At 41.6% G+C, this 24,956-nt stretch overlaps 2 protein-coding genes across 2 annotated transcripts; one reads left to right on the forward strand and one right to left on the reverse strand.

The window, feature by feature from the left end:
• Positions 1 to 361: 361 nt before the first annotated feature.
• On the forward strand, positions 362 to 2,389 carry bida (BH3 interacting domain death agonist). Its single transcript, XM_085165102.1, has 4 exons — positions 362 to 584; positions 826 to 1,099; positions 1,557 to 1,690; positions 1,876 to 2,389. Exons 2-4 carry the CDS (start codon positions 844 to 846, stop codon positions 2,059 to 2,061), a joined length of 576 nt encoding a protein of 191 aa, XP_085021228.1. The 5' UTR covers positions 362 to 584; positions 826 to 843; the 3' UTR covers positions 2,062 to 2,389.
• On the reverse strand, positions 2,381 to 24,842 carry bcl2l13 (BCL2 like 13). Its single transcript, XM_085165085.1, has 7 exons — positions 24,531 to 24,842; positions 23,361 to 23,565; positions 21,077 to 21,166; positions 17,247 to 17,403; positions 11,334 to 11,406; positions 11,040 to 11,168; positions 2,381 to 5,182 (listed from the first exon to the last, which is right to left on the reverse strand). Exons 2-7 carry the CDS (start codon positions 23,500 to 23,502, stop codon positions 4,121 to 4,123), a joined length of 1,653 nt encoding a protein of 550 aa, XP_085021211.1. The 5' UTR covers positions 23,503 to 23,565; positions 24,531 to 24,842; the 3' UTR covers positions 2,381 to 4,120.
• Positions 24,843 to 24,956: the final 114 nt, after the last annotated feature.

Consider the following 24,956-nt stretch of genomic DNA (forward strand, 5'->3'; position numbering starts at 1 on the left):
ATTAACACTGCCACTGATTCTTAACACAATACTTGCATAACTGCATAAATTCTAATATTAGTATATAAATATCTTCCTATCACAATTTCTAGAGGCATTAATTGGCAAATATGTTATTTAAATAGTCAAAGTAGGTGGATAAGTCAAATGGGACTTATAATATTCGCTTTCTTAAGCTTGTAAAAACATGTCCAGAAGAACTATAACTGTGGGACTATTTTAATGTAACATATTCAGTCAAAAATGACCATGATTAAACGTATATGCGTTTTTGACGCCTTCCGGGTAGTTTGGAGTCAACACCGTGTATGCCAGTCAAAAGATACATATGCGGGAAAAATTCCGACGGTATTTAAAGGCGTCATGACGCAGTAGCGGAAGCTGTTTTAAAGACTGAAGCTAGTCGGCAGTCTGCCGCATACATAAGTTTTCACTTCACGCAAATAAGTTAACGCAGGTGACGTAAAAGAGTGTAAGCGAAACAAGTCGGTATTTGATGTCATTTTGGTGTTAGGTATACTTTAGCTGCCTGTTATACTTTTAGTTTGTTCGACGTTAAACAACTTTGACGAGCCGAGCCCAAGGTAAGCTAACGTTAGCATTAGCTTAAACTATTTTTTTTCTTTAACCACTTGAAAGCCAGTTATTAAAATACAAAATTCCTAAATTTCCTCTGTTTTGACTGACATCGCTTAAATATTGGTTGGGAACTGACTTTTTCCTCTCAGCGACTGTCAGAAACAAATTTCGATGTAATGTTAAAGTGTCCGGTTGTGGTATCTTCACTGCTACTATATCATTTAATATTGTTAATTTTTATCTAAGGGCTCAGGCTGGTTGTAGATGGACCTCTCGACTACTCGGGTTTCGGCGAGTGAGCTCATTTTCGCCTTCCTTCAAGAGGGCCATGAAAGCGCAAGCTACATGAAGGAGCTTCACTCGCTAGGCGAACAGTTCAAGTTTTCTTGGGACATCAACAGCAACGGGCACGACGCGCGTAACCTGGATAATGGAGAGCTTGAAACTGATGGTTATCATCCAAGCAACATCGGAGTCTCTATGCAGGATCTTCACCCCATAGTGGATCTACAGATCCGGGGTAAGTAAAATAAAACTATGTAAACTGTCTACAGTCAACTTTGGTATACGTGCCACAGTCATCAGCTGTTTATTTATTTATTTATTTTTAATCAACAATGAGCTGTTTGTGGCAGTTTTTGAGACAGTGTAATAAAATAAATGTTTTATAAACATGTCTTGAGTTAAGAGACCTGATCAAATATATAGTTTGACCCAGATGTTTGCAAATAGTGCCATATTTTCTAAAAGTTATGCCACTAAATCACAATTGACTGAGTTGTTTCCAGTTAATAACAAAACAACAAAGTGAAACCAGGAAATGACCTTGACTGTTGTTTATGCTACAGAGCTGAAGTTAATTAGCAGTAGTCCAGAATGTTAAAATAGTCTTAATGGAAACTATAGAAACATGACTTCAGCCATAAATGTTAAACTTTACTCTAATACAATTGTATTAACTTTTTTTTTTGCTGCAGGAAATCATGAACAGGCTGCAGCTGTTCTTGAGGTTGCACGAGCGTTGGGAGAAATCGCTGCCCAGTTTGAAGATAGAATTGTGACTGAAGCTACCAGGAACCTGAGCAACAACATATCAACCTCCCCTCTTCAAGTGAGTATGGGTTCAGCTAGAGGACTACTCAGTGCACAAACTATGTGTAAACAAGGGCTAGTTTTAAATATGCCAGTGAAAAACTAATATGTGGATATATTGAGATTACCCTAGTGATGCCACACCAGGTTGTTTTTATTTTGAGCCCAAGTGTATGGACTGATCTATTTGTTTCTGCTTTCCAGAAATGGAAGGATTACCTTGCCTTTGAAGTAGACAGGGTGATGATGCGTTGGGTAGGTCCTGACCTACCCCGGGAGAGAGTCATCATAGCCCTTGCACTCACGCTGGTGAAGAGGGTGTGCATGCAGACCCCACAGAGGTTGAGAGACCTTTTCCACACCGCCTTGCAGTACATCAACACTGCATAGGCTCTGTGACCAAAGAAAAGCTGTCTTTAAGGAAATGACAGTTACATCTGAAACTGCAGTTTGCGTCTCACGATTAGCCAACTGTGAAAGGAGTTTGTTGATGTGCCAGTGCCAAACACTTCTAAAGAACAACATGAAAGCGTTAAACATGACACTTGAATTTCATTATTCCTTTTGGTACTATTGCTTAAGTGTTATTTTTCTTTATTACTTAAAAAATGTTTACTTTATGTTGCTTATATAAGTAGCATGATTAAAGTTTTTCCCTTCAGAGTATAATTTCATTGTATATACACAAAAACAATAAATCACAGCTGAAGTAGTTTAATCTCTTTATTGTTTTTTGCTTCAAACAATGTTCAGTAGGAAACTCAAGGTACAAAATGCCATGTTGGGTATTGTTTGTGACATCCATCCTGCTCTGGACTTGTAAAGTTTCCCTTTGAAAGTAGATGTAGTTTAAGTTGATGAGTGTAACATTTGCAGTACTGAAGGTGACATGAACATTCATACAAATTCCTATAATATCTTTAAACTCCAATGATTTTGCGTGATAGCAGCAGTGAGGGTGTGTTAAGGACCAGGCTAACAGATTACATGAGTTCCTCATAAATTTCCCAGCTGTTTTTCCTCTGAGGGAATCAAAGGGAGATTCCACACTGTTTGTTTCCACTTCCTGTTCAGTATATTATTTTGGTTTCTTGTGCTCTGCTGGTTTACTAGAATGTTCAGTGATTTCTTTAATGTAGTGTGAACGCAAAATCCAAAATTACAGCAACGTAAGAGGTTGAGTTTCCTGTTTGTTCTGAAGACTGAAGTGGTTTTGATTGTCTTTTGGCAACCTGATTTTGCTTTCAATAACTCTCAGCATGCTACTGCTTTTCTTTCTACTTGGGGAGGGAAGTAATATCTTGTCACTGGGGCAGACACTTACAAATGAACCTTTGTGGGACTAGTCAGGTATTATGAGCAGTGCCGCAATAAGGGAAAAGGGGACAAGGCAAAGTACAGAGGACCGAATAAAGATGCTGCGGCGCAAAAGCACGACAGCAAAGTAACTGAAATGAGGGTGAGATGTAACTGGGATAGGTGGGAATAGAGATCCAGTCAAATTCAACCCTAAAAAAATGTCAAATAAATAAACTAGATTGAATCAATGTGCTGCATTCATGCCCTACTTTTCTGGAGTAATTATAGCTCACTTACACTGAAAGTAATCGGTGGTTCTTGTTTGGCTAATGCAACCAAATATAGTAGTTAAAAAAAAAAAAAAATCATAAGAACATCTGGTTTCTGAAACAATGCATCAAGATTTTTTTAAATGTTTTAAAACCACAATATATTCAAATTTATGTACTGATAACAAATTTATTGTGCAATATGGACACGTTAGATTCATTTTTGGTTTCATTCGAAAATATCAAAAATACCATTCACTTCCATAGAAGCCATTTGGTCTGTTTATGAAAGTATCAGATTTACTCACAGGGAGAAAAATATAAATAACCCTTTGTTGCGTAGGAGGCGGAAGAGCAAGAAAACCATATGTCGCACAACATCACAACTTATACTTGAGGTTTATGTTTCCTGTGAGAGCACTGTCAATTTTCAATCCAGCCTCGCTGGCTCCAATGAAAGAAACAACGCAAATAGCAAACCAAGAGACACAACAGACGCTGAATCTAAGAGAAGAGGGATAAAAGTTCACACACGCTCTTGTACTCAGTAATAAGTACAAAAGATTGGAGGCAAAAAGAAATTGGAAACAAAATTGCAACTGACCCCCAAAAGAAAAACAGAGAAAATAAGAAGTCGAGTGGAGTGCACCGTTTTCACATTTGTGTGTTTGCAGCTGGTTGAAAGAAGCAGCGAGGGACTCCCAGCACTAAGGTTGTGGATGACAAGACATTCTGGTTTGCTGGGGGACACTTTCACACATTTTATACCCGGAAGATTTTTAAAAACTACTTTTAAGGAGAGTTTCACCGTGTGTATGCAAATACATTTATTCTACCTTAGCATTCTATACTCCCGCTGCTGAGGATAACACTTTTTCACGCTATTTCCTCTGAAAGCGTATGAGAACGAAGGCTATAACAGCTGCAAGGACTGCCAGAGCAGCCCCTCCATAAAGCAACGCTGGGAGCTCTGATTCTGGCTCCGGCTGCACTGGGGCCTCCTCAGCTGGTGCTTTGACAGGGGCCTCCGCAGCCTCTGCGACTGGAGGTGCAGCGACCGTATCGTCTAGCTCTGCCACAGTCTCTGGTTCTGGCTGCGATTCCTTTGGCTGGTGAAACACAGTGGTGGACTCCGGGTTCAGCTCTGGTTCGGACGCTAGTTCTAATGTGTAATCAGGCTCTGCTGGTGTTGTCGGGATTTCCTTGGCTGGAGATGGGACTGCCGTTTCAGCAGGCACTGGATCAGTCGCTGGGGCAGTGACAGCAGCTGGTTCTGGCTCAGGTTCCACTGCAGGAACAGACAAAGGTACTGCAGGTTCAGCTTCAGTGGGAAGGGCTTCAGCAGGTTCAGAGGCAGAGGGAAGCAGCTCTGGTTCTGAGGAAATGAATGAAGGTTCTGCAGACAAGCTTGCAGGTGTTTCTATCACAACTGGCTCTTCTAATGAAATCAGGGATGCTGGAGGTGTGGGGTCTGCCTCAGCTGTCACTGGTGGGGTCTGGACTCTTAACTCCTCCCTGAGCTCAGCTAGCTCACTGTCAGTGCCTAAAACACTCATCATGCTTTCTTCTATCACTCCACCTTCGCTGCCTTCCTCCAACAGCTCGGCTTCCTCGCGCTCCACATGGACGATGTCCGAGTTTGAGGAGTTGTTTTCACTACGCTCCTCGACCAGAGCAACGCCCTCGTTGCTGTCCAGGCTCTTGATGTCTTCAGGGTCCATTGCACCAACCTGTGCCCACGACTCGTGGCCAGCCAGAGACACGGGTAAGCTTTCTGTCTGCCAGGAGCTCTGCTCGCTGCTGTTGTCTCCGGTGCACAGCAGTGACGAGGGAGGGCTGATCTGGTCGTGATCCTGGTCTCCTGACAGGATGTAAATGTCGTTGCTGTCTTCGGCAATAGTCACACCTCGCTCTTCATCCAACACCAGGCTGAACACTTCACCCTGTGGCACACAGAAACAAACATGACATTTACATTCAAGTCATTAGTTGAATTTGTTACAATCTTTGTGTTTTGTTAAAGTTTAGTCTCTGGCTGCAACATCAGAGGGCACCTTCTCCCAAGAAAACCATCTTAAGAAATATGAAATAAAAGAAATAAAAGTTTCGCAACATGTAAAAGTTTCTCAGAGTCATAAAATTATAACCAAGAATAAGTTATAAGGCTATATAATAGGACATATGGGGGGGGGCTTTTGCAGACTAAATCCACACTTGTTTTATCTTCTACGCCACCTAGTGGTAAACAACAGAGGAAGGAAGCATCTGTAAGCTGAGGTCTTGTTATGTAACATGCAAATATAACCATGTGAGTAAGAATAACACAGGGTTGAGTTTGCTGGAAGAAAATCCATTTAAATAAGTTTCATAAATCAATATATCGAAGCTTAATATATTAAAGTAAGCCTCGTTTTATCATGCAAACATTTAGCAAAGAAACTGCACTGACCATGCAGTGATGTGACGCTTAACTTACAATTTGTGGTTCAAAATAGGCAACTGACCAAGACAAGCAGTGAAATCAAACATAACAACATCCTGTAGCTTCAAGACTTTGCACATTAACATTTCTCTATCATATCACAACAAAAATCGCTCCCTGTTGGATCTGTTGCAATAATATAAAACAGAACTTGCTCCAGAAAATCGTGATTGCTACGACTCCAACTCCAGTTTATGCAAGAGGAACATATATGCCAATACTATACTTTGTTAGTATTCATAAATGAAATCCAACCTCATGGCAACACAAGAGGGAAATCTAAGGAAATCACTCGAGTCAGTAGGACCGATCCTCTGGGAGTCATTTATTTCTAAAGCTTTTGGCAATCCAACCAACACAAGATGAAAAGATTTAGCTTAGAAAGTAATAGGCTGACTAACCAAAAGAGCAACATACAAACCACCTTGTGTCACAGCAGCCGAGCAGGTAGATCTTGCAAATGATGCATGCAAAAAAATAAATAAATAAATGCATAATGTGAAACGAAAAGTCTGGATGTTGGCTAAAACAGTTAGAGATATTAAACTGTGCTTGACTGAGGAAGTTCAGCTTGTATCTGACATGGCCAGGCTTTCCTGCTGTGTTGCATGTCACATAGGTGTGACCTGAGCTGATGAGATTCAAGCAGACAGTTCAGGCACGCAGTGTTAGTCAAACAGGGAGGGTGAGTGTTCGCGTGAGCATCAGATAGAGGGGTTCAGACAGCCGCCAGCAGCTTCGTCTGAAATAAGCAGAATATGTCAGCATGTTCTTCACGGTGCCCCTGACAACACGTTTGGATCTGATCGACTCGCACGTCGACGTCTGATGTATTTAAACATGTTTTGTTTTTTTAGAAAACCTACAAGCCGTGAAGGTCATTCTCCTCACAAAGAGACTCAGTGCTGTGCGTGGCAGCTGCATCCTGGGAAGCAGGACGGAGATTAAATCCAACAGCGTTTCATCGTTATCCAACATTTGCTTTCTGCATAAGCTGATTTGAATGTTGAAGAGCAGGAGTGTTTCACAAAATCCTCCCCTCTCAGGACACAGCCTGCACATCAGCTCGACGCAGCAGGTTAATGTTGCCGTGTGGTGAAAAAAGAAAAAGTCCACAGCCAAAGAGATCCTGGTTTAAAATTCTATTTAGTTTATGGTTTGTGTTTTCACAAGGTTCACACCTATGAACTATAGTAATACAAAGACTATTACTGACTAACTATATGACCACATATTTTAAAGTTAGAGTACCAGTAATAAAGCTTGAATATAAAGCTTATAAAGTTTAGGATTAAACTAAGAAACACAATGAAACACTTTATAAAGAATAAGCAAAAACATACCTGAGAAGACATGCAAACTAAACTTTCTCCAATGCTTCAGGTTGTCCCTCAGAAACACAGCGAGTGGGTTTTGTTGCTCTGTTCTCAGGCTCAGTTCTCCACCCTTGCCCTAAGACAAACTACATAAAAGCACTGCACATTCTTGTTGCAGAGCCAAAGGTGCGCAGCCTACGTGTTACTACTGTGCATTTTAACAGGCTCTCTGCAACCCAAGGTTAAATAACATTGTAATTAAACACCGAAGCAGAAAGCTATCGCTGAGGGTAAGAGTAACACAGCCACTGCCCTGGTGACTCACTTCTGCTGATAAATCAACATTAGTCACACTGGCATGGCCGTCACATACAGTCAAAATCCTACAAATGCTGCAAATCTGACAGCGTTGTCACAAAAAGCAAACTCTCCACATCAACAAGTCAATTACTGATATTCAGTTTGGGGATTAGTCAGTGTAACGGTCACTGGTTAGTATGCACCCTTGGCATTTATATGAGCGTTATGTAATCACTGGTCCTGCAAGGGGTCATACAGCTGACCGAGCTGAATGAAACAAACTGCTGAGAAAGACGAGAAAAAACCAGGAGCCAGCTTTAAAAAGGAAACGTGTGACAACATTTACCAACGTCAGGGGCCATCGTTCATCTGCTACGTAACACGAGATCTTTAAAACAGCACGGTTATTCATTTACTTACTGTTTTACATTAAAGACTTCTTTGTTTTCACAAAAGGGAAATAATTAACAGCAACAAAATAAGCAAACAGACAAATTTCACAACAGGTCACACATCCCTATTTTTAAACTAACTCATCCCTCAGAACTGCTGTGGAGGCTTCTTTCGCATCGTTTCAGGCGACGTTTCCCTTTTCAGAGAAGAAATGTTCGTCACCATGAACGCATCCTCGCGTTTGTCCAACAGCACACTATTTATCAGCTTCTCTTCTGCAACATCTTTATTACTGACAGAAAAACAGACACATTCCTATTATTTTACATTGTGTAATCCAGTTTTAGCATTTCACATTACCCTGGCTTTCATTAGCACACTTCATCCCCACCCCCATAAATAATCCCTGCAGATGCTACCGAGAGCATTGTGAAGCTGACCACCACGAGCAGGGTGTGACGTGCTTGACTGTCTGGAATCACACGTCTCCACAGCACTTCTGGAGAAGCACCTTTTAAAAATAAATACAAATCGTATTGCAACAGAGTGTCTTGTTGTGTGCAGCTACACAATCTGCGATCAGTAAATATTGGGTTTTAGCCAAACATCACTGACAGTGTTGGTGTTGTGGGTAGCTGGGGGAGCTGGATTGACATAGATGCAGAAAAACAATGAATGTCTGTCCTGCTTCATCACTGGCAATCAGCCAGTGTCCTGCTGCTTTAGCAACTTTTTACAGCGGGTCAGTCAAGCCCCTGTGATGATGTTTTTAGGGGATTATTAGAGTTATTTCGGGGGCTTCCTCAGCCTGCGCAGACACTCTTTGCTGGTCCACATTCATGCTGATGCAGGGTCACAGTGATGCACATATTAAAGCCCAGAGCAGGCCAGAGGATGCTTACATAACAAGGGGAAGCACAGTTGCACAGGGTGTAGCGTGATATGGCCTGACAGGACAAAGACTCGGGCCTTTAAAGCGCCTCAGCCTTAAAATATCATCATAGTTTCTAAGCAGGGCAGCTTGTTCCAGTATACAAAACTGAGGCCTATATATTTCCTTACTGCCTTTAAAGATATGCTGTTTTGAATATCAAATATGCAGCAATAAAGTAATGTCTTTAATATCTTTTTCTCCGAGTGTAGAGGTGCAATTATCTGTACGGCGCCTTCGAGTTTTGGGCTTCATGTCCCGTTCTACTCTCAAGGACGGCGATATGAAGCGGCTGATGCGCACGCTCGGTTCTTATGCAGCAGTTTTACTTTCAGATGGACAGCAGGACACCGACATCACGCGAGCACGACGACGACAAGCTTCGACATCTCAAGGTTTTTTGTTTTTATCACCTCACCCATCGTCCCCCCGTGTGCTCCTCAGACCCACCCCTGACTGTCTATTGTCTGACAGCTACTTTTGTCCTCGCCAAACGAAGTGGACGCCACATTAGGGCCATACAAATCCTTTGTGTATTCTGATGTAACTAACAAAGCCATTAATCGAGCCGCCCAGACCTAACTTGCATTTCAGTGTCCTAAAGAGAACTCGGCAGACACAACAAAAACTTTTTCCAATATCCTGTAAAATACAAAAAGACCCTTTTTGTTGATTAATATATAACTTTGATAGATGCAATAAAGAAAACCTTCATTTACTCTCCTCCTTGTTGTGGAAATTTCCATCTCACGGCCTCATATGCCAAATGTTAACAACAGTAAGCAGAGCACTGGTAGGAAGCAAAGACCTTTTTAGCTTCTTAAAATCGGTCACTGCTGCACACATGCACGCATGCAGACAAGCACGCATCACAAGTAAACTATCTTACCTGAGCGTGAAAGTTGTGAAATGTAAGTGTGAACGCACAAAGCCCCAGAGAGTCAAAAAAGACGGTTTGCGATGGAGCGCAGGTAGAAAGCCAGCTGGAGCTGTGCATGCAGACAGCTGTCAAACTAATGGAGATTTCACTTTGCCCAGACTGCGCTCATCCCTCCCTCCTTCGTGCCCTCTCCTTTCCACGGCCTCTTCGTGCACTCCCTCTCTCTTTTCAGTTCATCACTCCGTTGCCGATCGTGCCCGAGCTTATCATCCGTTCATCAACTATGACATAACACGGAGCAAGAATGTAGCTTTGTTTGAAGCCAGCGTACCGTGTTCACATAACACTGTGTGAAACCGGCCAGAGCACGACAATGATGTAATGGCGACCAGAGCAGCAGTTAACATGTCAAGTCACGTGAACGTTCGTCAACGTGGCCTCGTTAATAGCAGAGCACCGCACAGACTCCCTAAGTACAACGGCAAAGCGCTGCGTTCTGGCAAATATTATCTCTGCAAAGATGTAAACCTAGAAACAAAGTTGCACAAGTTGCTTATCTATGATAATAAGAAGCAGTGGAAAGAGTGAACCTGCAGAAAAGCATCGGGACTTAGACGTGGAAGGACAACTTGTGTATTTGCTAGACTTTCATTCATCAACAGCTACAGTTTACACGAACAGGGTTTATCTTTAATATGAAAACTCCACAGAACAGAAGTACTGTCCTATTTTTGCCTGACAATCTTCAGAGTTTATGGTTATTGGCCCAAAGAAACGTAGCAGTAAATACACTGTATACATAACAGTCTGGTTATTTATATAGAAGTAGAGAATTTATAACCATGGGTATTCTGATGCTCATTTTAATCTAGCAAACCGATGCATTTCTTGTAGCTCACTGATGCCCTCGTCTGGCTATCAAGAGGTGTGCACATCTTTTTAGGCTGGTGCAATAAAGTTTTCCGCTACGCAGCATCTTTTCTTCCTGTTTTCTGTACGCATGCTCTGCACAGTCCTAATAATATTTAGTCCTTATTAAAACTTAAAAGTCTCAGTAGTAGTCTCATCACACCTGCAATCTAAGATTGTTTTTAAGTATTTCTAAACTGGGAATATAGTTTTCTTAGTTTTTACTGGGGTAGCTCAGGTGGCAGAGCAGGTCAGCCACTAACCAGAAGGTCGATGGTTTGATCCCAAATATTTTTGGGCAATATACTAACCCCATGTTTGCCTACTGGTGGTGGTCAGAGGGCCCGGTGGCGCCAGTGTCCGGCAGCTTCGCCTCTGTCAGTGCGCCCCAGGGCAGCTGTGGCTACAATGTAGCTGCCATCACCAGTGTGTGAATGACTGAATGTAGTGTAAAGCGCTTTGGGGTCCTTAGGGACCAAGTAAAGCGCTATACAAATGCAGGCAATCTTAAAATGGTATTAGATTGTTAGTTGTTTCAGGTAATTAGACTTATTTATAATGTATTTTTCCCCTTTGTTTAAAAACTCACCCATCCCCCAAGCTGAGTTATGTAGTCCGCCTCGTTCTCCTCCAGGAAGTGAAGCCCCAGGTCCAACAGAGTCATCACAGACTGGCCTTCACTTTGTAGAGCCTGAAGCAGCACTAATGGAACAAGCACCTGGTGGCAGTGGTGACGAGAGACAGAAAACAGTTCATTCACAAGGATAAGAGACATAAATCTGACTCCTCTCTCTTGTTACCAGGAGAAAATCAAACTGGAAACATTGCACCTTTTGCAAATTATGTCTCACTTCTAATCAGTGAAGCAGAACTCACGGCTCACCTTGCTCCAGCCTCCCGGTGTGTGTGTTGAGAGCTCCAGTGTTGTGCGTCTGAATCTCTGATAGTCCAGAGGTCTGAAAACACAGACATTACCATTAGTATTAAATAGAATAGAATAGAATAGAATTCAACTTTATTGTCATTGCACATGCACAGGTACAGGGCAACGAAATGCAGTTTGCATCCATCCAGAAGTGCTTTAGTGATATAGATATATTACAATATATATTAGCAATAATATAGATATGTAAGTATGTTACAGAAATGGGTCTATTATGGTATGTTATAGTGTACACGGTATGAAGTATGTTAGGAATATTCTATAACTATAAGTATGTACAGGCTGTAGTGAGTACAAGCTATGTACAGGCTATGAACAGGATATAAATATGAAATAAAAAAAACTATACAGAAATCTGAGATATACAGTTATACAGAAATGTGAACTATGCAGGTTATAAACAGTTGTAGGATTAAAAATTATCGTATGTACAGAATGATTATTTACACAGAACTATACAGTAGTGCAGTTAAGATCAGTGAGATATGTGGATAATTTCTACAGAGGCTATAAAGTGCTGGTGGTTGTGAATGGTGGTTCAGTCCATGTTATTATTGTGTGTTTGAGGGGACGGTTGTCCATTGTGTGTGTGTTTAGGTGGTTGTGGGTGTGTGTATGTCCAGTCCATGAGTTTAACGTGGGTCAGATGTCAGGAGGCAGAGTTCAGGAGTCTGACAGCTGTGGGGAAGAAGCTGTTCCGGTACCTGGTGGTCTTAGTCCGGAGGCTCCTGTAGAGCCTCCCAGAGGGCAGGAGGGTGAAGAGTCCATGTGCTGGGTGACTGGGGTCTTTGATGATTTTCCCAGCCCTTTTCAGACACCGCTTCCTGTAGATGTCCTTTATGGCAGGAAGTGGTGCTCCGGCGATGCGCTGGGCAGTTTTCACGACCCTCTGCAACGCTTTCCGGTCCGAGGCGGAGCAGTTCCCGTACCAGACTGTTATACAGTTGGTCAGGATGCTCTCGATGGTACAGCGATAGAAGTTCACCAGGATGTCTGAGGACAGGTGGTTTTTCCTCAGAGTCCTCAAGAAGAAGAGGCGCTGGTGAGCCTTCTTGACCAGCTTGGAGCAGTTGGTCATCCAAATGAGATCCTCGGAGATGTGGACTCCCAGGAACTTGAAGCTGCTCACACGCTCCACAGCCGTCCCCTTAATGTGGATGGGTGGATGTGGGTCAGCATTCCTCCTGTAGTCCACGATGAGCTCCTTGGTCTTCTCTGTGTTAAGCAGCAGGTTGTTTCTGTTGCACCACTCAGCCAGACAATCCACCTCCTCCCTGTAGGCGGCCTCATCGTTGTCACTGATGAGGCCAATCACCGTGGTGTCATCTGCAAACTTAATGATGGTGTTGGAACCATCAGCAGGTCTGCAGTCGTGGGTGAAGAGGGAGTAGAGGAAAGGGCTCATCACACAGCCTTGTGGTACACCGGTGTTCATTGTGATTGTAGATGAGCAGTGGTTATCCAGCCGGACATGTTGGGGGCGGTTGGTCAGGAAGTCCAGTAACCATTTGCAGATGAGGGAACTGATGCCCAGGTCTGTCAGTTTCCTGATGAGGTGTGAGGGGTGGATTGTATTGAATGCTGAACTGAAGTCTATAAACAGCATTCTGGCGTATGTGTTGTTGTTGTCCAGGTGTGAGAGGACAGAGTGCAGTGCGATGGAGACTGCATCCTCTGTGCTCCTGTTCTGGCGGTATGCGAATTGGTGGGGGTCCAGGGTGGGGGGGAGACAGGATTTGAAGTGTGCTAGGACCAGCTGCTCTAAGCACTTAGTGATGATGGGGGTGAGTGCTACTGGGCGGTAGTCATTGACAGCCGTCAATGACTACCGATCATAAACACATGATCTTCATGTTGAGGAGGTTAAAGGTTAAATGTAACTGTTTACCAGGACTACTTTTACCTTAGTTTAATTGATTGCAACAACTGAGGAAGTAGCAGCAACACCAGTTATCAACCTAGATCACATTTTAGCATCAAATAACTTTTATTATCTTATAGATATTTAATCTTCTTTGCTACAGTTTCATGTCATTATCTTTACTTATAAGCAGCTCCTGTAAAAACAAGGCGCTAATGCCTCTGCTGTCTGTGTGGGGAGGGGCTACACTGATTCATCATTAAAATAGCAGAAGAGTTTTTATTTCCGTTTTCTACTACAGGCAACCTCACGGGGAACAAGACAAACTATGGCGAAGACCACACAAACCTAACACAATAGTTTAAGCTGTTATTTAAAACATGAAGCAAAACCATCTCAGATTAAAAACTAAATTACAACACTGCACAAAACTAAACCAGCTCTACCCTGGAGCAAGAGTAGAATAATGAGCTAATATTAGGTCAAAAGTATGTTGGTTGTTTTACTTATGATGGCAGTTTTAATGAATGTGCACTTGGATCAGCAGTCTTTATCAGTCAGCCACTGAACTGTACGACCTGAGCAGCTCCTAATTTTTTTTATTTTCCTTGATCAAAGTTCTCTCATGAATCATTTCAGTAGGATTCATCAGATGTGCAGTGTTTTGGTTTCACTTTCATCATCAGTATACAGGCTAACCCTGGGAACATAAAAGCTTGTAGACATTTCCAGCATATCTGAGCTGATACTGAACGCTGTATGTGCTCTAGTGGCTTCAGGATTTTATGGTTTACTAGTTTAGGAAAGTACAGAAGTAACAATGTAATGCAAGTCAAAACCAAAAGACCTAAAAGAAAACTGTGTCCGTATGACACTGTTCTGTGTCCACTTAGCTCACACTACCTTTACTCTAAAAAAAACCCCCCAAACATTCAGAATTAAAAGTACTGTCAATAAATGTCATTCCTCCTCTGATTGTTAAAGTTCAAAAGTTCATTACCTTGATAGCGAGCAAATACCTGCAGTGTATCAACAGTGACTGTGTCGGTCCTTCGAGATAATAACACTTTTCTCACACAGTAACAACTGCAGTAGACTTGCATAAATTTGGTTTTAATGAGCCGGTAATAAATAATGTAAAGGCATTATATGATAACCCGACTGCAAGGCTTAGGATTAATGGTCACCTAAGTCAACCTCTAACATTGGAGAGGGGAGTGAGACAAGGCTGTGCCTGCTCTCCTCTTGTCTTTGCCATATTTCTGGAGCCACTAGCCCAACATAGCATGCTATGCCGATGATGTACTCTTATTCCTAAAAACACCTGAGGAGTCTCTGCCAGAGGTAATGAACTGTCTTAAAAACATTGGTCCAATGACAGGATATAAACTGAATTTAAATAAAACTGAAGCTCTTCCCTACAATTATAATCCTTCTGAAAAGCTCAGACAAGCACATCCACTGAAATGGAACAGACTCAATTAAATACCTGAGTGTAACACTTACTAAAGATACAAAAAGACTATTTGACAGAAATTACAACCATTTATATCAAAGAGTCAAAGAGGACCTTACAAAATGGAATCATATCCCATGTCTGAGCATAAGCTCTAGAATAGAAACCATCAAAATTAATGTTTTACCGAGATTTTTATATTTGTTTCTGACCCTCCCACTCCAGATTAATCAAATGTTTTATTGAATGAGTCAAAACGATCTCTAGATTTATATGGCAAAGGAGACAACCCAGAATACGATACAAAACATCACAACTGCCTGAAGAGAACGGCGGCTGGGGACTACCACGTTTAAAAAAAATACTATACTTCAGCAATGATCAGGGCAGTGTTGCACTGGTGTGATCCCTCATGTGTAGCAGCATGGAAAGAAATTGAATGCAAAACAATAACCGATATGCATATACAGGCAGTTCTAGCAGATAAAAATCTACAGGACATTTCCAAATTAAGAAATCCTTGGGTAAAGGCCACACTAGGGGTTTGGAAAATGGTGGTAAAAGAAAATAAGCTGGAGAAGGATATAAAAATATTAAAATGGTGTGAATATGAGTCGGAATTTACAGCAAATCAAATAGACCCTAGTTTTAAAAACTGGAGAGATAAAGAAATTACGTCGATATGTGGTATTGTAAAGGAAGATGAAATGATGAGTTTCCAAACTTTAAAGCAAATGTTTCATTTAGAAAACCAAGACCACGATAGATACGTACAGTTAAGAAACGTTTATACTCGAAACATTAAAAACCAAATACCCACTACAGCGAGGCCATTTACCCAACTCTTTGTAAATGCTTATAAGTCAGAAATGAAGAAAGGTGTAATCTCACAAATATACAAAAGTCTTCATGATCTCAGCAATTATTCAACAAAGTATATAAAAGAAAGATGGGAGAAAGAGGGAGATCTGGCAATTACAGAAGAGGAATGGCGACACATTTGTTCTTTTCATTGGAAAAGTACAACATCACATATATGGAAGTCTTGCTCGTTTTTTCATTAGCCCAGCTTTAAAGGCGCATTATGATGATGAAAGCTGTGAATGTTGGAGGAAATGAAACAGCACACCACTACCATATATTTTGTGATTGTAAGAATATTAAGAACTACTGAAGAGAAGTCCATAAAGTGATGCAAAACATATTTAGTACATATTTACCCTTTGATTTCAAATCCAGATTTTTAGGATACAAACCCTCAGACATAAAGGGAAGAGAGAAATACTTACTTGGGCTACGTCCACACGTACACGGGTATTTTTGAAAACGGAGATTTTCCGTTTTCGTTTTAAAAAATAATCCCGTCCACACGTAAAGGCAGAAATGAAGGAAAACGCTGCTAGGAACATGCCAAAGCAGCAGGTGGCGCTATATTCCTAACAGTGTAGAAATGTTGGCCAATCAGAAGTCTAGAAGCCTCGGTGGGAAAAAGTAAACAAAGCTGGGGCATAGAAGCAGAACTGAGTCGTATGTGTGGAGGGACAGTAACTGTGTGTGTATATATGTAAGCATTTAAACACTGCAGAGAGAACAATTAACAGTAACAGTATTGTAGAAATTTATTTCACCGAAACAATAACGTGGCGCACAGTGTGACGTCACAAAATGCGCACACCTTTGACGCTGCGTTTTCTCCGTTTTCTCCGTTTTTCTCGTCCACACGTAAATGCAAAAACGGAGTTTTCAAAAATATCCACCCTGGCCGGAGTTTTTAAAAATCTCCGTTTTCAGTGACCGAAAACGCCGTTTACGTGTGGACGAAAGGTGCAAACGCATAGAAAAATCTGCGTTTTCAAAAATACCCGGGTACGTGTGGACATAGCCTTGGTGTGCTGCTAGCTACAGGATCCACCAACATTAAACAGCTGGATTGATGTAACTTTTGAGATTTATAAGATGGAAAAGATTACTGTTTTAGTGAATTTTGAGTATGAGAAATTTGGGGAAAATGGCTCCGCTATGTAAGTTCTATAAGGCCAGATATCGCTGATATTCATCACTGAAGGAATGGTTGTTTAAATATTTGTTTGTTTTTTATAATAACATGTACTAATGCTATGTCACCATCTGCTACTGAGTGTGTTGGCTTTTCAATTGCCCTCTCTCTGGATGTATAAAGTTACAAACTGTATCTGTCTGTAAATATGTTTCATTGTTTGTTTGTTTGTTTTGGTTTTTTTCCTTTTCTTTCTCTGTTTTCATACCTGCGTGAAGGAAAAGTATGGAAGTGATGGCAGTCATCCAGACTACTGTACATATATGAGTCTTAGAACAAAGGAAGCCATCAAATACTGTACATTTTATTTTATGCATAGCTTCAAAAAACATAGCTGTCGGAGTTGTATGCAGTCCAGAGAAGCACCAATAAACTTAAAGCAAAGAAAAGCTGCTGATTTAGCTTCACTTTGTCAAAAGGGTCCCCGTTACTTATTAACGCCAGTGTTACTATCGTGCAGCCACAACTCTACAAACTCACCCTGTGAGGAGTGTGTGTACGGCTGCTGACAGGTGTGTGTCGAGCTCCTGGGCCACCCTGTCTCCCACTGCAGCCAGGCAGTCCTCAATGGAGTTCTCCGGGTTGGCTGGAGCGAACACCAGTGATTTGTGTCGGTCGAATCCCGTCCTGGAAAAGGCTGCAAGCAACACAGGTCACAGGACAGAGTGACATCGCTGACAAGAAGTGCAGCTCGTTTAAAGGAGGTAGTCAAAGAAAGGGAAGAACACGAAACATAAAGAGTGTTTGTTTTAATTAGTGCGGCACTTCTGACTAACTTTTCTTTTTATTAAACCTCTAATAATAAGCAGTCCTACATATCATTAAACAAATATGTAGGACTGCTTTCTTCCATTTGTGCAACATCTCTAAAATTAGAAATATCCTGTCTCAGAGTGACGCTGAAAAACTAGTTCATGCATTTATTACTTCCAGGCTGGACGACTGTAATTAATTATTATCAGGATGTCCAAAAAACTCACTGAAAAGCCTTCAGCTAATCCAAAATGCTGCAGCAAGAGTCCTGACAGGGACTAGAAAGAGAGAGCATATTTCTCCTGTTTTGGCTTCCCTTCATTGGCTTCCTGTTAAATCCAGAATTGAATTCAAAATCCTGCTCCTCACATACAAGGTCTTAAATAATCAGGCCCCATCTTATCTTAATGACCTTGTAGTACCATATCACCCTATTAGAGCACTTCGCTCTCGCTCTGCAGAACTACTTGTTGTTCCTAGAGTATTTAAAAGTAGAATGGGAGGCAGAGCCTTCAGTTTTCAGGCCCCTCTTCTGTGGAACCAGCTTCCAGTTTGGATTCAGGAGACAGACACTATCTCTACTTTCAAGATTAGGCTTCAAACTTTCCTTTTTGCTAAAGCATATAGTTAGGGCTGGACCAGGTGACCCTGAATCCTCCCTTAGTTATGCTGCAATAGATGTAGGCTGCCGGGGGATTCCCATGATGCATTGAGTTTTTCCTTTCCAGTCACCTTTCTCACTCACTATGTATTAACAGACCTCTCTGTATTGAATCATATCTGTTATTAATCTCTGTCTCTCTTCCACAGCATGTCTTTATCTTGTCTTCCTTCTCTCACCCCAACCAATCACAGCAGATGGCCCCGCCCCTCCCTGAGCCTGGTTCTGCCGGAGGTTTCTTCCTGTTAAAAGGGAGTTTTTCCTTCCCACTGTCGCCAAAGTGCTGCTCATAGGGGGTCACATGATTGCTGATGACTGTATGTATGACTCCGTTTATGGCTCTGTATGCATTATTGTAATTGAACTAATGTCTGAGATCCTGTTAATGAGACTCATAAATCATATTTACTTAAGAATAACATTAAAGCATCTTTGACTAGTGAAACACGATGAAGCAACCACCCACGTGTGTGAGCTGTGAAAGAAACCAGAGTGAGACAAAACAATCATTCACTTAAAATCAAAATCAGCTTTTTGGTGACCAACCACAGCAGTCAGCAGCAATATTCACGCTTTTTGGAAAGAAACCAAAGAGCTTTAACTGTACATGTGTCATATTTGCACACTGAACTTAATTTTGATCAACTTCAGTTTAAAAACTTAAGACCAGACTAGTGATGGTGTTCAGTGCTTTTGAAGGCTAATCTCTGGAACTACAGTGAGGTCCATAAATATTTGGACAGAGACAAAGTTTTTCTAATTTTGGTTTTTACCACAATGAATTTTAAATTAAACAACTCAGATGTAGTTAAACTGCAGACTTTTAGCTTTAATTAAGTGGTCTGAACAAAAGGATTGCATGAGAATGTCTAAAACTAAAGCATTTTTAACTCAATCCTTTCATTTCAGGGCCTCAAAAGTAATTGGGAAAATTAAATAACTGAAAATAAAATAGTCAATTCCTAATACTTTGTTGAAAACCCTTTGCTGGCAATGACAGCCTGAAGTCTTGAATTCATGAGCATCACCAGCTGCTGGGTTTCCTCCTTTTCAATCCTCTGCCAGACCTTTACTGCAGCAGCTTTCAGTCGCTGTTTGTTTTTGGGCTTTTCTGTCCAAAGTTTAGTTTTCATCAAGTGAAATACTCAACTGGGTGAAGATCGGGTGTCTGACTTGGCCATTCATGAATATTCCCCTTCTTTGCTTTAATAAACTCCTTGCTTAGGTTTATGAATGACTTACGCCTTGCAGTGAACCATCTGTATTTACTTTCACGCAGCCTTCTCTTTATGGTAGCCCTGGATATCAATACGCCTACCTCCTGGAGAGTCTTGTTCACTTGGTTGGCTGGTGTGAAGGGGTTTCTCATCACCATGGAAATGATTCTGCGATCATCCACCACTGTTGTCTTTTGTGGACGTCCAGGTCTTTTTGTATTTCTGAGTTCACCGGTGCTTTCTTTCTTTCTCAGGATGTACCAAACTGTACATTTTGCCACGCTTAATATTGTAACAGTTTCTCAGATGTGTTTATTTTCTGTTTTCGCAGCTTAAGGACGGCTCGTTTCACCTTCATGGAGACCTCCTTTGACCGCATGTTGTCTGTTCACAGCAAAATCTTCCAAATACAAGCACCACACCTCAAAACAAATCCAGGCATTTTATCTGCTTTATTGGAAACAACATAATGAAGGAATTGCCCACACCTGCCAATGAAATAGCCTTCAAGTCCCTTTAAAAAGAGGCTGGCAAATGTTAAGGAGCTGAAACTCCTAAACCCTTCATCAGTGTTGGGGAGTAACGGAATACATGTACCGCCGTTACGTATTTAAAATACAAAATATGAGTAACTGTATTCCGTTACAGTTACCGTTTAAAAAGGTGGTATTTAGAATACAGTTACTTTGTTGAAATAAATGGATTACACGGCGGTACTTCCCTGTTTGATATTGTGGCGGGTCAGGACTGTTTGGGTTTTGTTTGACAGCTACGTTCTGTTGTTCCAGGCGGCAGCGTTACGGTTGCCATGGTTACAGGGTGACGCTCTCTCTCTGCGTGTTTCCTGGGTGAGAGAGCGCCTGTTGTTGTTGTTGTGCTAAGCTAATAGGCAGAATGCTACAGGTATAGCTCTAAAGAATGTAGCATCATGGGCAGTGTAGTCCGTGCTGCAGGGAGAATGGACTGCCATACACGTTATGTGTCTGTGAGCGAGGGAGGGAGAAAAAGGAAAAGTACGAGCTGTCATCGAGCAAAAACGGGAGCTGGAAGCATGTAAATATAATAATAACCACTGCAGCCAAGAAGAGAGCCTGACGAGCCCAGTTGTAAGTAAGCTATTAAGACTCGACTGTACACCGTGTTCGTGTTTTCCTCCAAAAACAATAAATTCCGTTGGAGCAGCCTTTCAACGCCTCTCTCTGTCTCTGCTAGCAAAGTTGACCCAGACAACAAAGTAAAGCTAGTTTTCAGCTACGAGCCGACACAGAACCCACCGTATTAGCCAGAGGTCCCTTTACTACGGTTCGGAGCCGCGGACCTTCGGTAACAGTAATAAATCACAGCAATAGTACATTCACGTAGTTTTAAACAGCATGATAATATATTAAGTAATCCAAAGTATTCAGAATACGTTACTCTCATTGAGTAACGTAACCGAATACATTACAGAATACATTTCGGGGCATGTATTCTGTAATCTGTAATGGAATACATTTTAAAAGTAACCTTCCCAACACTGCCCTTCATCCAATTTGAATGTGGATGCCCTGAAAGATGAAATTCTACACATTATCTCCATTATGTAACTAGTTTCAGTAAACGAGTGGAAAAAAAAACTTGTGTCAGTGTCCAAATATATATGGACCTAACTGTAGCTGTGTATGTTTGTGATCACTTACAGGCGGCAATTTCGCCATCCAGTTCTCTCAGCCCTTCCTCTATTTGCTCCTTTATCACTCTGGATCTTGTTTTCTCAGCCTCTGCATCTTCTGAAAGAGATAAACAAACATGAAATATGAACCACTGTCGCTCCATCCTTCATTCTTTCTGGCTCTCTCCCACACAGTCGCCCTAATTTTCATGCAAAACTTCCCCAAATGTCTTAAAACACGACTAAAGAAAAGCTGTTCTGGAAATTCTGAATTGCCTTGACTGCATTTTAACAGGATATTGTGGTTGGATGGTCATTTCAGTGTGTGCCAGCTGTTTTTGTTGCATTTGCATGGTCGCTTTTTAAAGCAGTCCTTCTTTCAGCACATCCTCAACCATGAACATATTTCAGAAAAGGTCATTTGCACTGATGTCAGCAGCTATTTTGTTATTGTTTTATGCATGTGTTTAGTTTTCTTTATGTAACTATTCTAACAACTTATAATAAAGTTGGTCATGTGGCTTTTTCGAAAAGGTTCATTGTCTTTTTTTGATTCATAAAAGTTATGCACTCACTGGTTTTGGATATAATCTGATAAATTAAATAGAGGATCTGACAAAGAACGGGTTAAGTTAACACAACAAATATGGGATCTGACCTTTTATTAAATCATGAAATATTTAACAGGCTAGGATCAACATCAAAGTGGAAATCGGGCCTGATCTTGACTCCACTATAAAGATGAGCGGTTGATGCCTGCACTATGAATACACAAAGCGTGTCAACGATCCAGCCGTGCACACCAACGTTCCTGGAGGAGAGAACCACCTTTGCAGGCAGCCGCTCCTCCTCAGCCTGACGAGCCTGAATTCAAAGCAAAAAACTGTTAATGGTTCTCAGTCATTGTGTGCACGAAGGCTATCAAGGCAGAGGTCAATTATTTACAGCACCGAGTCTACACTGCTCAGGGTGTAACGAACCACGCAACACAAAGGCGCCAAGTGGGGCTGCATTGAATTTACACAAAAATAAAATAAAATTTGACCTTTCACCCCGGAGAGATGCAGGGATCATTTTATAATGTTCATACATGCAACCCAGAGGCACTTCCAGTGTGACTGGACTCCATTGGTTGATGAATCACTTCTGAAGTGGGGATTCTTCACCGCTTTACTAGCTGACTTTTCTCAGTTTATGAAATCAAATAATGACATTTTTTAACAAAAAGCAAGAAGACACTCTGACAACTGGGATCTTGTTCTCTCCTGTCCCTGAATGGGTGCCATGAGGACCAGTGTTGGCTTTTCCTGGCCTTGGTGCTGTGTCAGCATTTAGCCAGACAGCTAGCCAGACAACTATTTTGCTTTGGTCCACTGGTGTGTGAGTAATGCTACAGTGATTGCACATGACAGGCTGTCAGAAATTGGACCGGGTCAAGCGGAAAGCAGGGATCAGCCACTCATCTGCCATCTCCGCCCATTCCAAGCATGCACACAACAATAAAATGGACAGGAAATAAAGAACTTCCCCCTCTCTCGTCTTCTTTTCCTTGCTCCAAATACATTTTTCAGATACTTCTGCTCCTTTACTTTCATGCATCATCCAAAGAGGCTCTCCAGCAGTCTTGTGTGCTCTTTAATCACTAAGATTTATTTCAGGATTAACGCTGTGAGGTCACAACTTGGTTGCACAAACTAAAAGAAACGAACAGCTGCTGGCATTTACCTTCACACATCCTTTCTCTAGTCTCACATAGCAGACACAGAAAACCATTACTATATTGTACATTTGTTCCACAACACCTTTTTTGGTATGCCGCCCATAAAAGGGAACAAGAAGAAAAATGTGAGCCAGCATGCCTGAAGCCATGTAACAGGGTTGCTGTAAAGACCTCTGAAGACACGACAGCTTTATGCACTCTGGTCACCATATTGGGTTATTGAAAGGATTCTAGCTGGGCTTTAGATGAGAATCCACTAAATCTATTGGTTTACAGACACTGGCTTCAGCTATCATGTTCAAGTGTCCATGCAGGTCTTCTGAATGTGTTCTCCTGCTAAAGTCAGATTCCAGTCAGAGCCAAATTAAGCTGGCAAAACAGGTGGCTACGTGCCTACACATCCCAGATATTTTATGTTACAACCATGTGTGCATGTGAACGCCACTAATTGTGTGCTCTCTGAATGCAAGTGTGTGAGGGTTGTGTACGTGCACAGTGTGCAAAACGAGAAGGAAAAAAAAACAACTGTTGCTCGTCTCGTCAGCGATTTCTAATAAGAGGTTTGCCACGAATGCAAAGCATTTCCTCTCACCTTGAGCTGCAGCTGGTTGGTCTGATCTACCTGCAGGCACCATTCCTAGGTAGTTAAGCAAAATATATTTGGTTTCAAAATGGAAACCCTCAGGCACAGTGGCTGGGATTGAGGCAGAGGCGGTGGAGCCTGAGGTAGCCATCGAACAGATGTGTATCAGACTCTCAGGCACATTAATTCATACAGTCGAAGCTGGACGTCTCACCTAGGGAAAATAACAACCAGAGGAAGAATAATATCTCGTTAGAGGCACAATCGTTACAGCCTGAAGGATGGGCTGGCTGAGGCTGAGGCACCCATTAATAAAAGATAAGAAAATCTATATCTAAGCTCTGGCACTGTATCATACAATATGTTATTTAATCTTAAAAAAAAAAGAAGGAAAAAGCTGTTATATGAATGACATAAACAGATGCCCTCCCTCAGGTTTACAGTGTCCTGCCCCCACTGCGTGCACTAAGGGGACAAATTACATTTTCCCGGTCAATCACAGAGGGATTTTAGACTTATGTGACTGCATGGGTCCCAACTGAGGACAGAAGAATGGGACAGGACATATTTGGGTACTTTTTTGTGTCTGGATCATGATTTACACAACACATGTAGCAAACAGATGGTGGTTTTAAAAATTCCCCCAAAAAACCCAAAACAATTTTCAAATAAAAGGATCACTGCAAAAATATGAAACACGACTTTAACCCCCTGTAACTTCTAAGTTAATCGCCCCACATGGTCCTCCAGAGACGAGGTGACACCAAGCGGACCAAAAATTCCATTCATGTCAAGTCTGCCAAATTAAACAAAATACTTCCGGGTTAAACTATCAAAATAAAATAATGTGTATAACCGAGTAATTAAAAAGTTCAATCATCAAATAACAAAGCGGCTACAATAATTACAGTAAATTAAATAAACACAACTATCCTCAAAAGATTTCAGTATGTCTGCAAAAAATAATCTACTAAATAAAATAACCATTCGCTTTACTAACCAGACATGTAGCTTTGCTAATTAATTACCTGACTAATTACATAAGTGTCCGCTGCACCCCTGCTGGAACACCTAAACTCACATGCAAGCTACTGTTAGCTAGCTTGACGTTACACGTTTTACGTGCGGGAGACTCAAAACTTCATTTTAACTTAAGCTCAGCGGGTGTCCGTTTCTTACCGTCCTTGTCCAAAGGCAACCAGATGTGGACAGACGACAAGCTGAACAGAATTATGAACACATACACACACACACACTACTGTAGCAGAAGCCGGAGAGCGTAGACCACCAATGGCAGGTAGCCGTTAGTACACAGGGTGCTCTGGATGTTAGCGTACAAAACCGGCACCAATCTTCCTGTCAGAGCCTTCATAATAATACTCTCCTCTGCTACCGGACACCGTTCAACCTGTGGTCACAAGAGGAAACTTGCGGAATTTACAAACACGTCGTGTCTGTTATTGGGGGAGATAATCTTTGATTTTCTGTAGCAATAAGAATTTCGAGAGGAGAGCATCCAACCTTAGCGCCCCGCCCTCGTTACAAATATTTAATTGGAACGCGAAATGTTATTTTGAAAGTGCAGACCGGAAGTTCTATTTTACC

This window comes from Neolamprologus multifasciatus, chromosome 7 (assembly GCF_963576455.1).
Source record: "Neolamprologus multifasciatus chromosome 7, fNeoMul1.2, whole genome shotgun sequence".
In the NCBI taxonomy this organism is placed as follows: domain Eukaryota; kingdom Metazoa; phylum Chordata; class Actinopteri; order Cichliformes; family Cichlidae; genus Neolamprologus; species Neolamprologus multifasciatus.

What these genes read in the sequence shown, in the direction of transcription:
- bida (XM_085165102.1), top strand. Translation starts at nt 844, where the DNA reads ATGGACCTCTCGACTACTCGGGTTTCGGCGAGTGAGCTCATTTTCGCC. An exon ending in AGTGGATCTACAGATCCGGG is followed by an intron (nt 1,100 to 1,556) that starts GTAAGTAAAATA and finishes TTTTTGCTGCAG; the next exon opens with GAAATCATGAACAGGCTGCA. An exon ending in TATCAACCTCCCCTCTTCAA is followed by an intron (nt 1,691 to 1,875) that starts GTGAGTATGGGT and finishes TCTGCTTTCCAG; the next exon opens with AAATGGAAGGATTACCTTGC.
- bcl2l13 (XM_085165085.1), bottom strand. Translation starts at nt 23,502, where the DNA reads ATGGCTACCTCAGGCTCCACCGCCTCTGCCTCAATCCCAGCCACTGTG. An exon ending in CCAACCAGCTGCAGCTCAAG is followed by an intron (nt 21,167 to 23,360) that starts GTGAGAGGAAAT and finishes TATCTCTTTCAG; the next exon opens with AAGATGCAGAGGCTGAGAAA. An exon ending in GTACACACACTCCTCACAGG is followed by an intron (nt 11,407 to 17,246) that starts GTGAGTTTGTAG and finishes CTGTGTTTTCAG; the next exon opens with ACCTCTGGACTATCAGAGAT.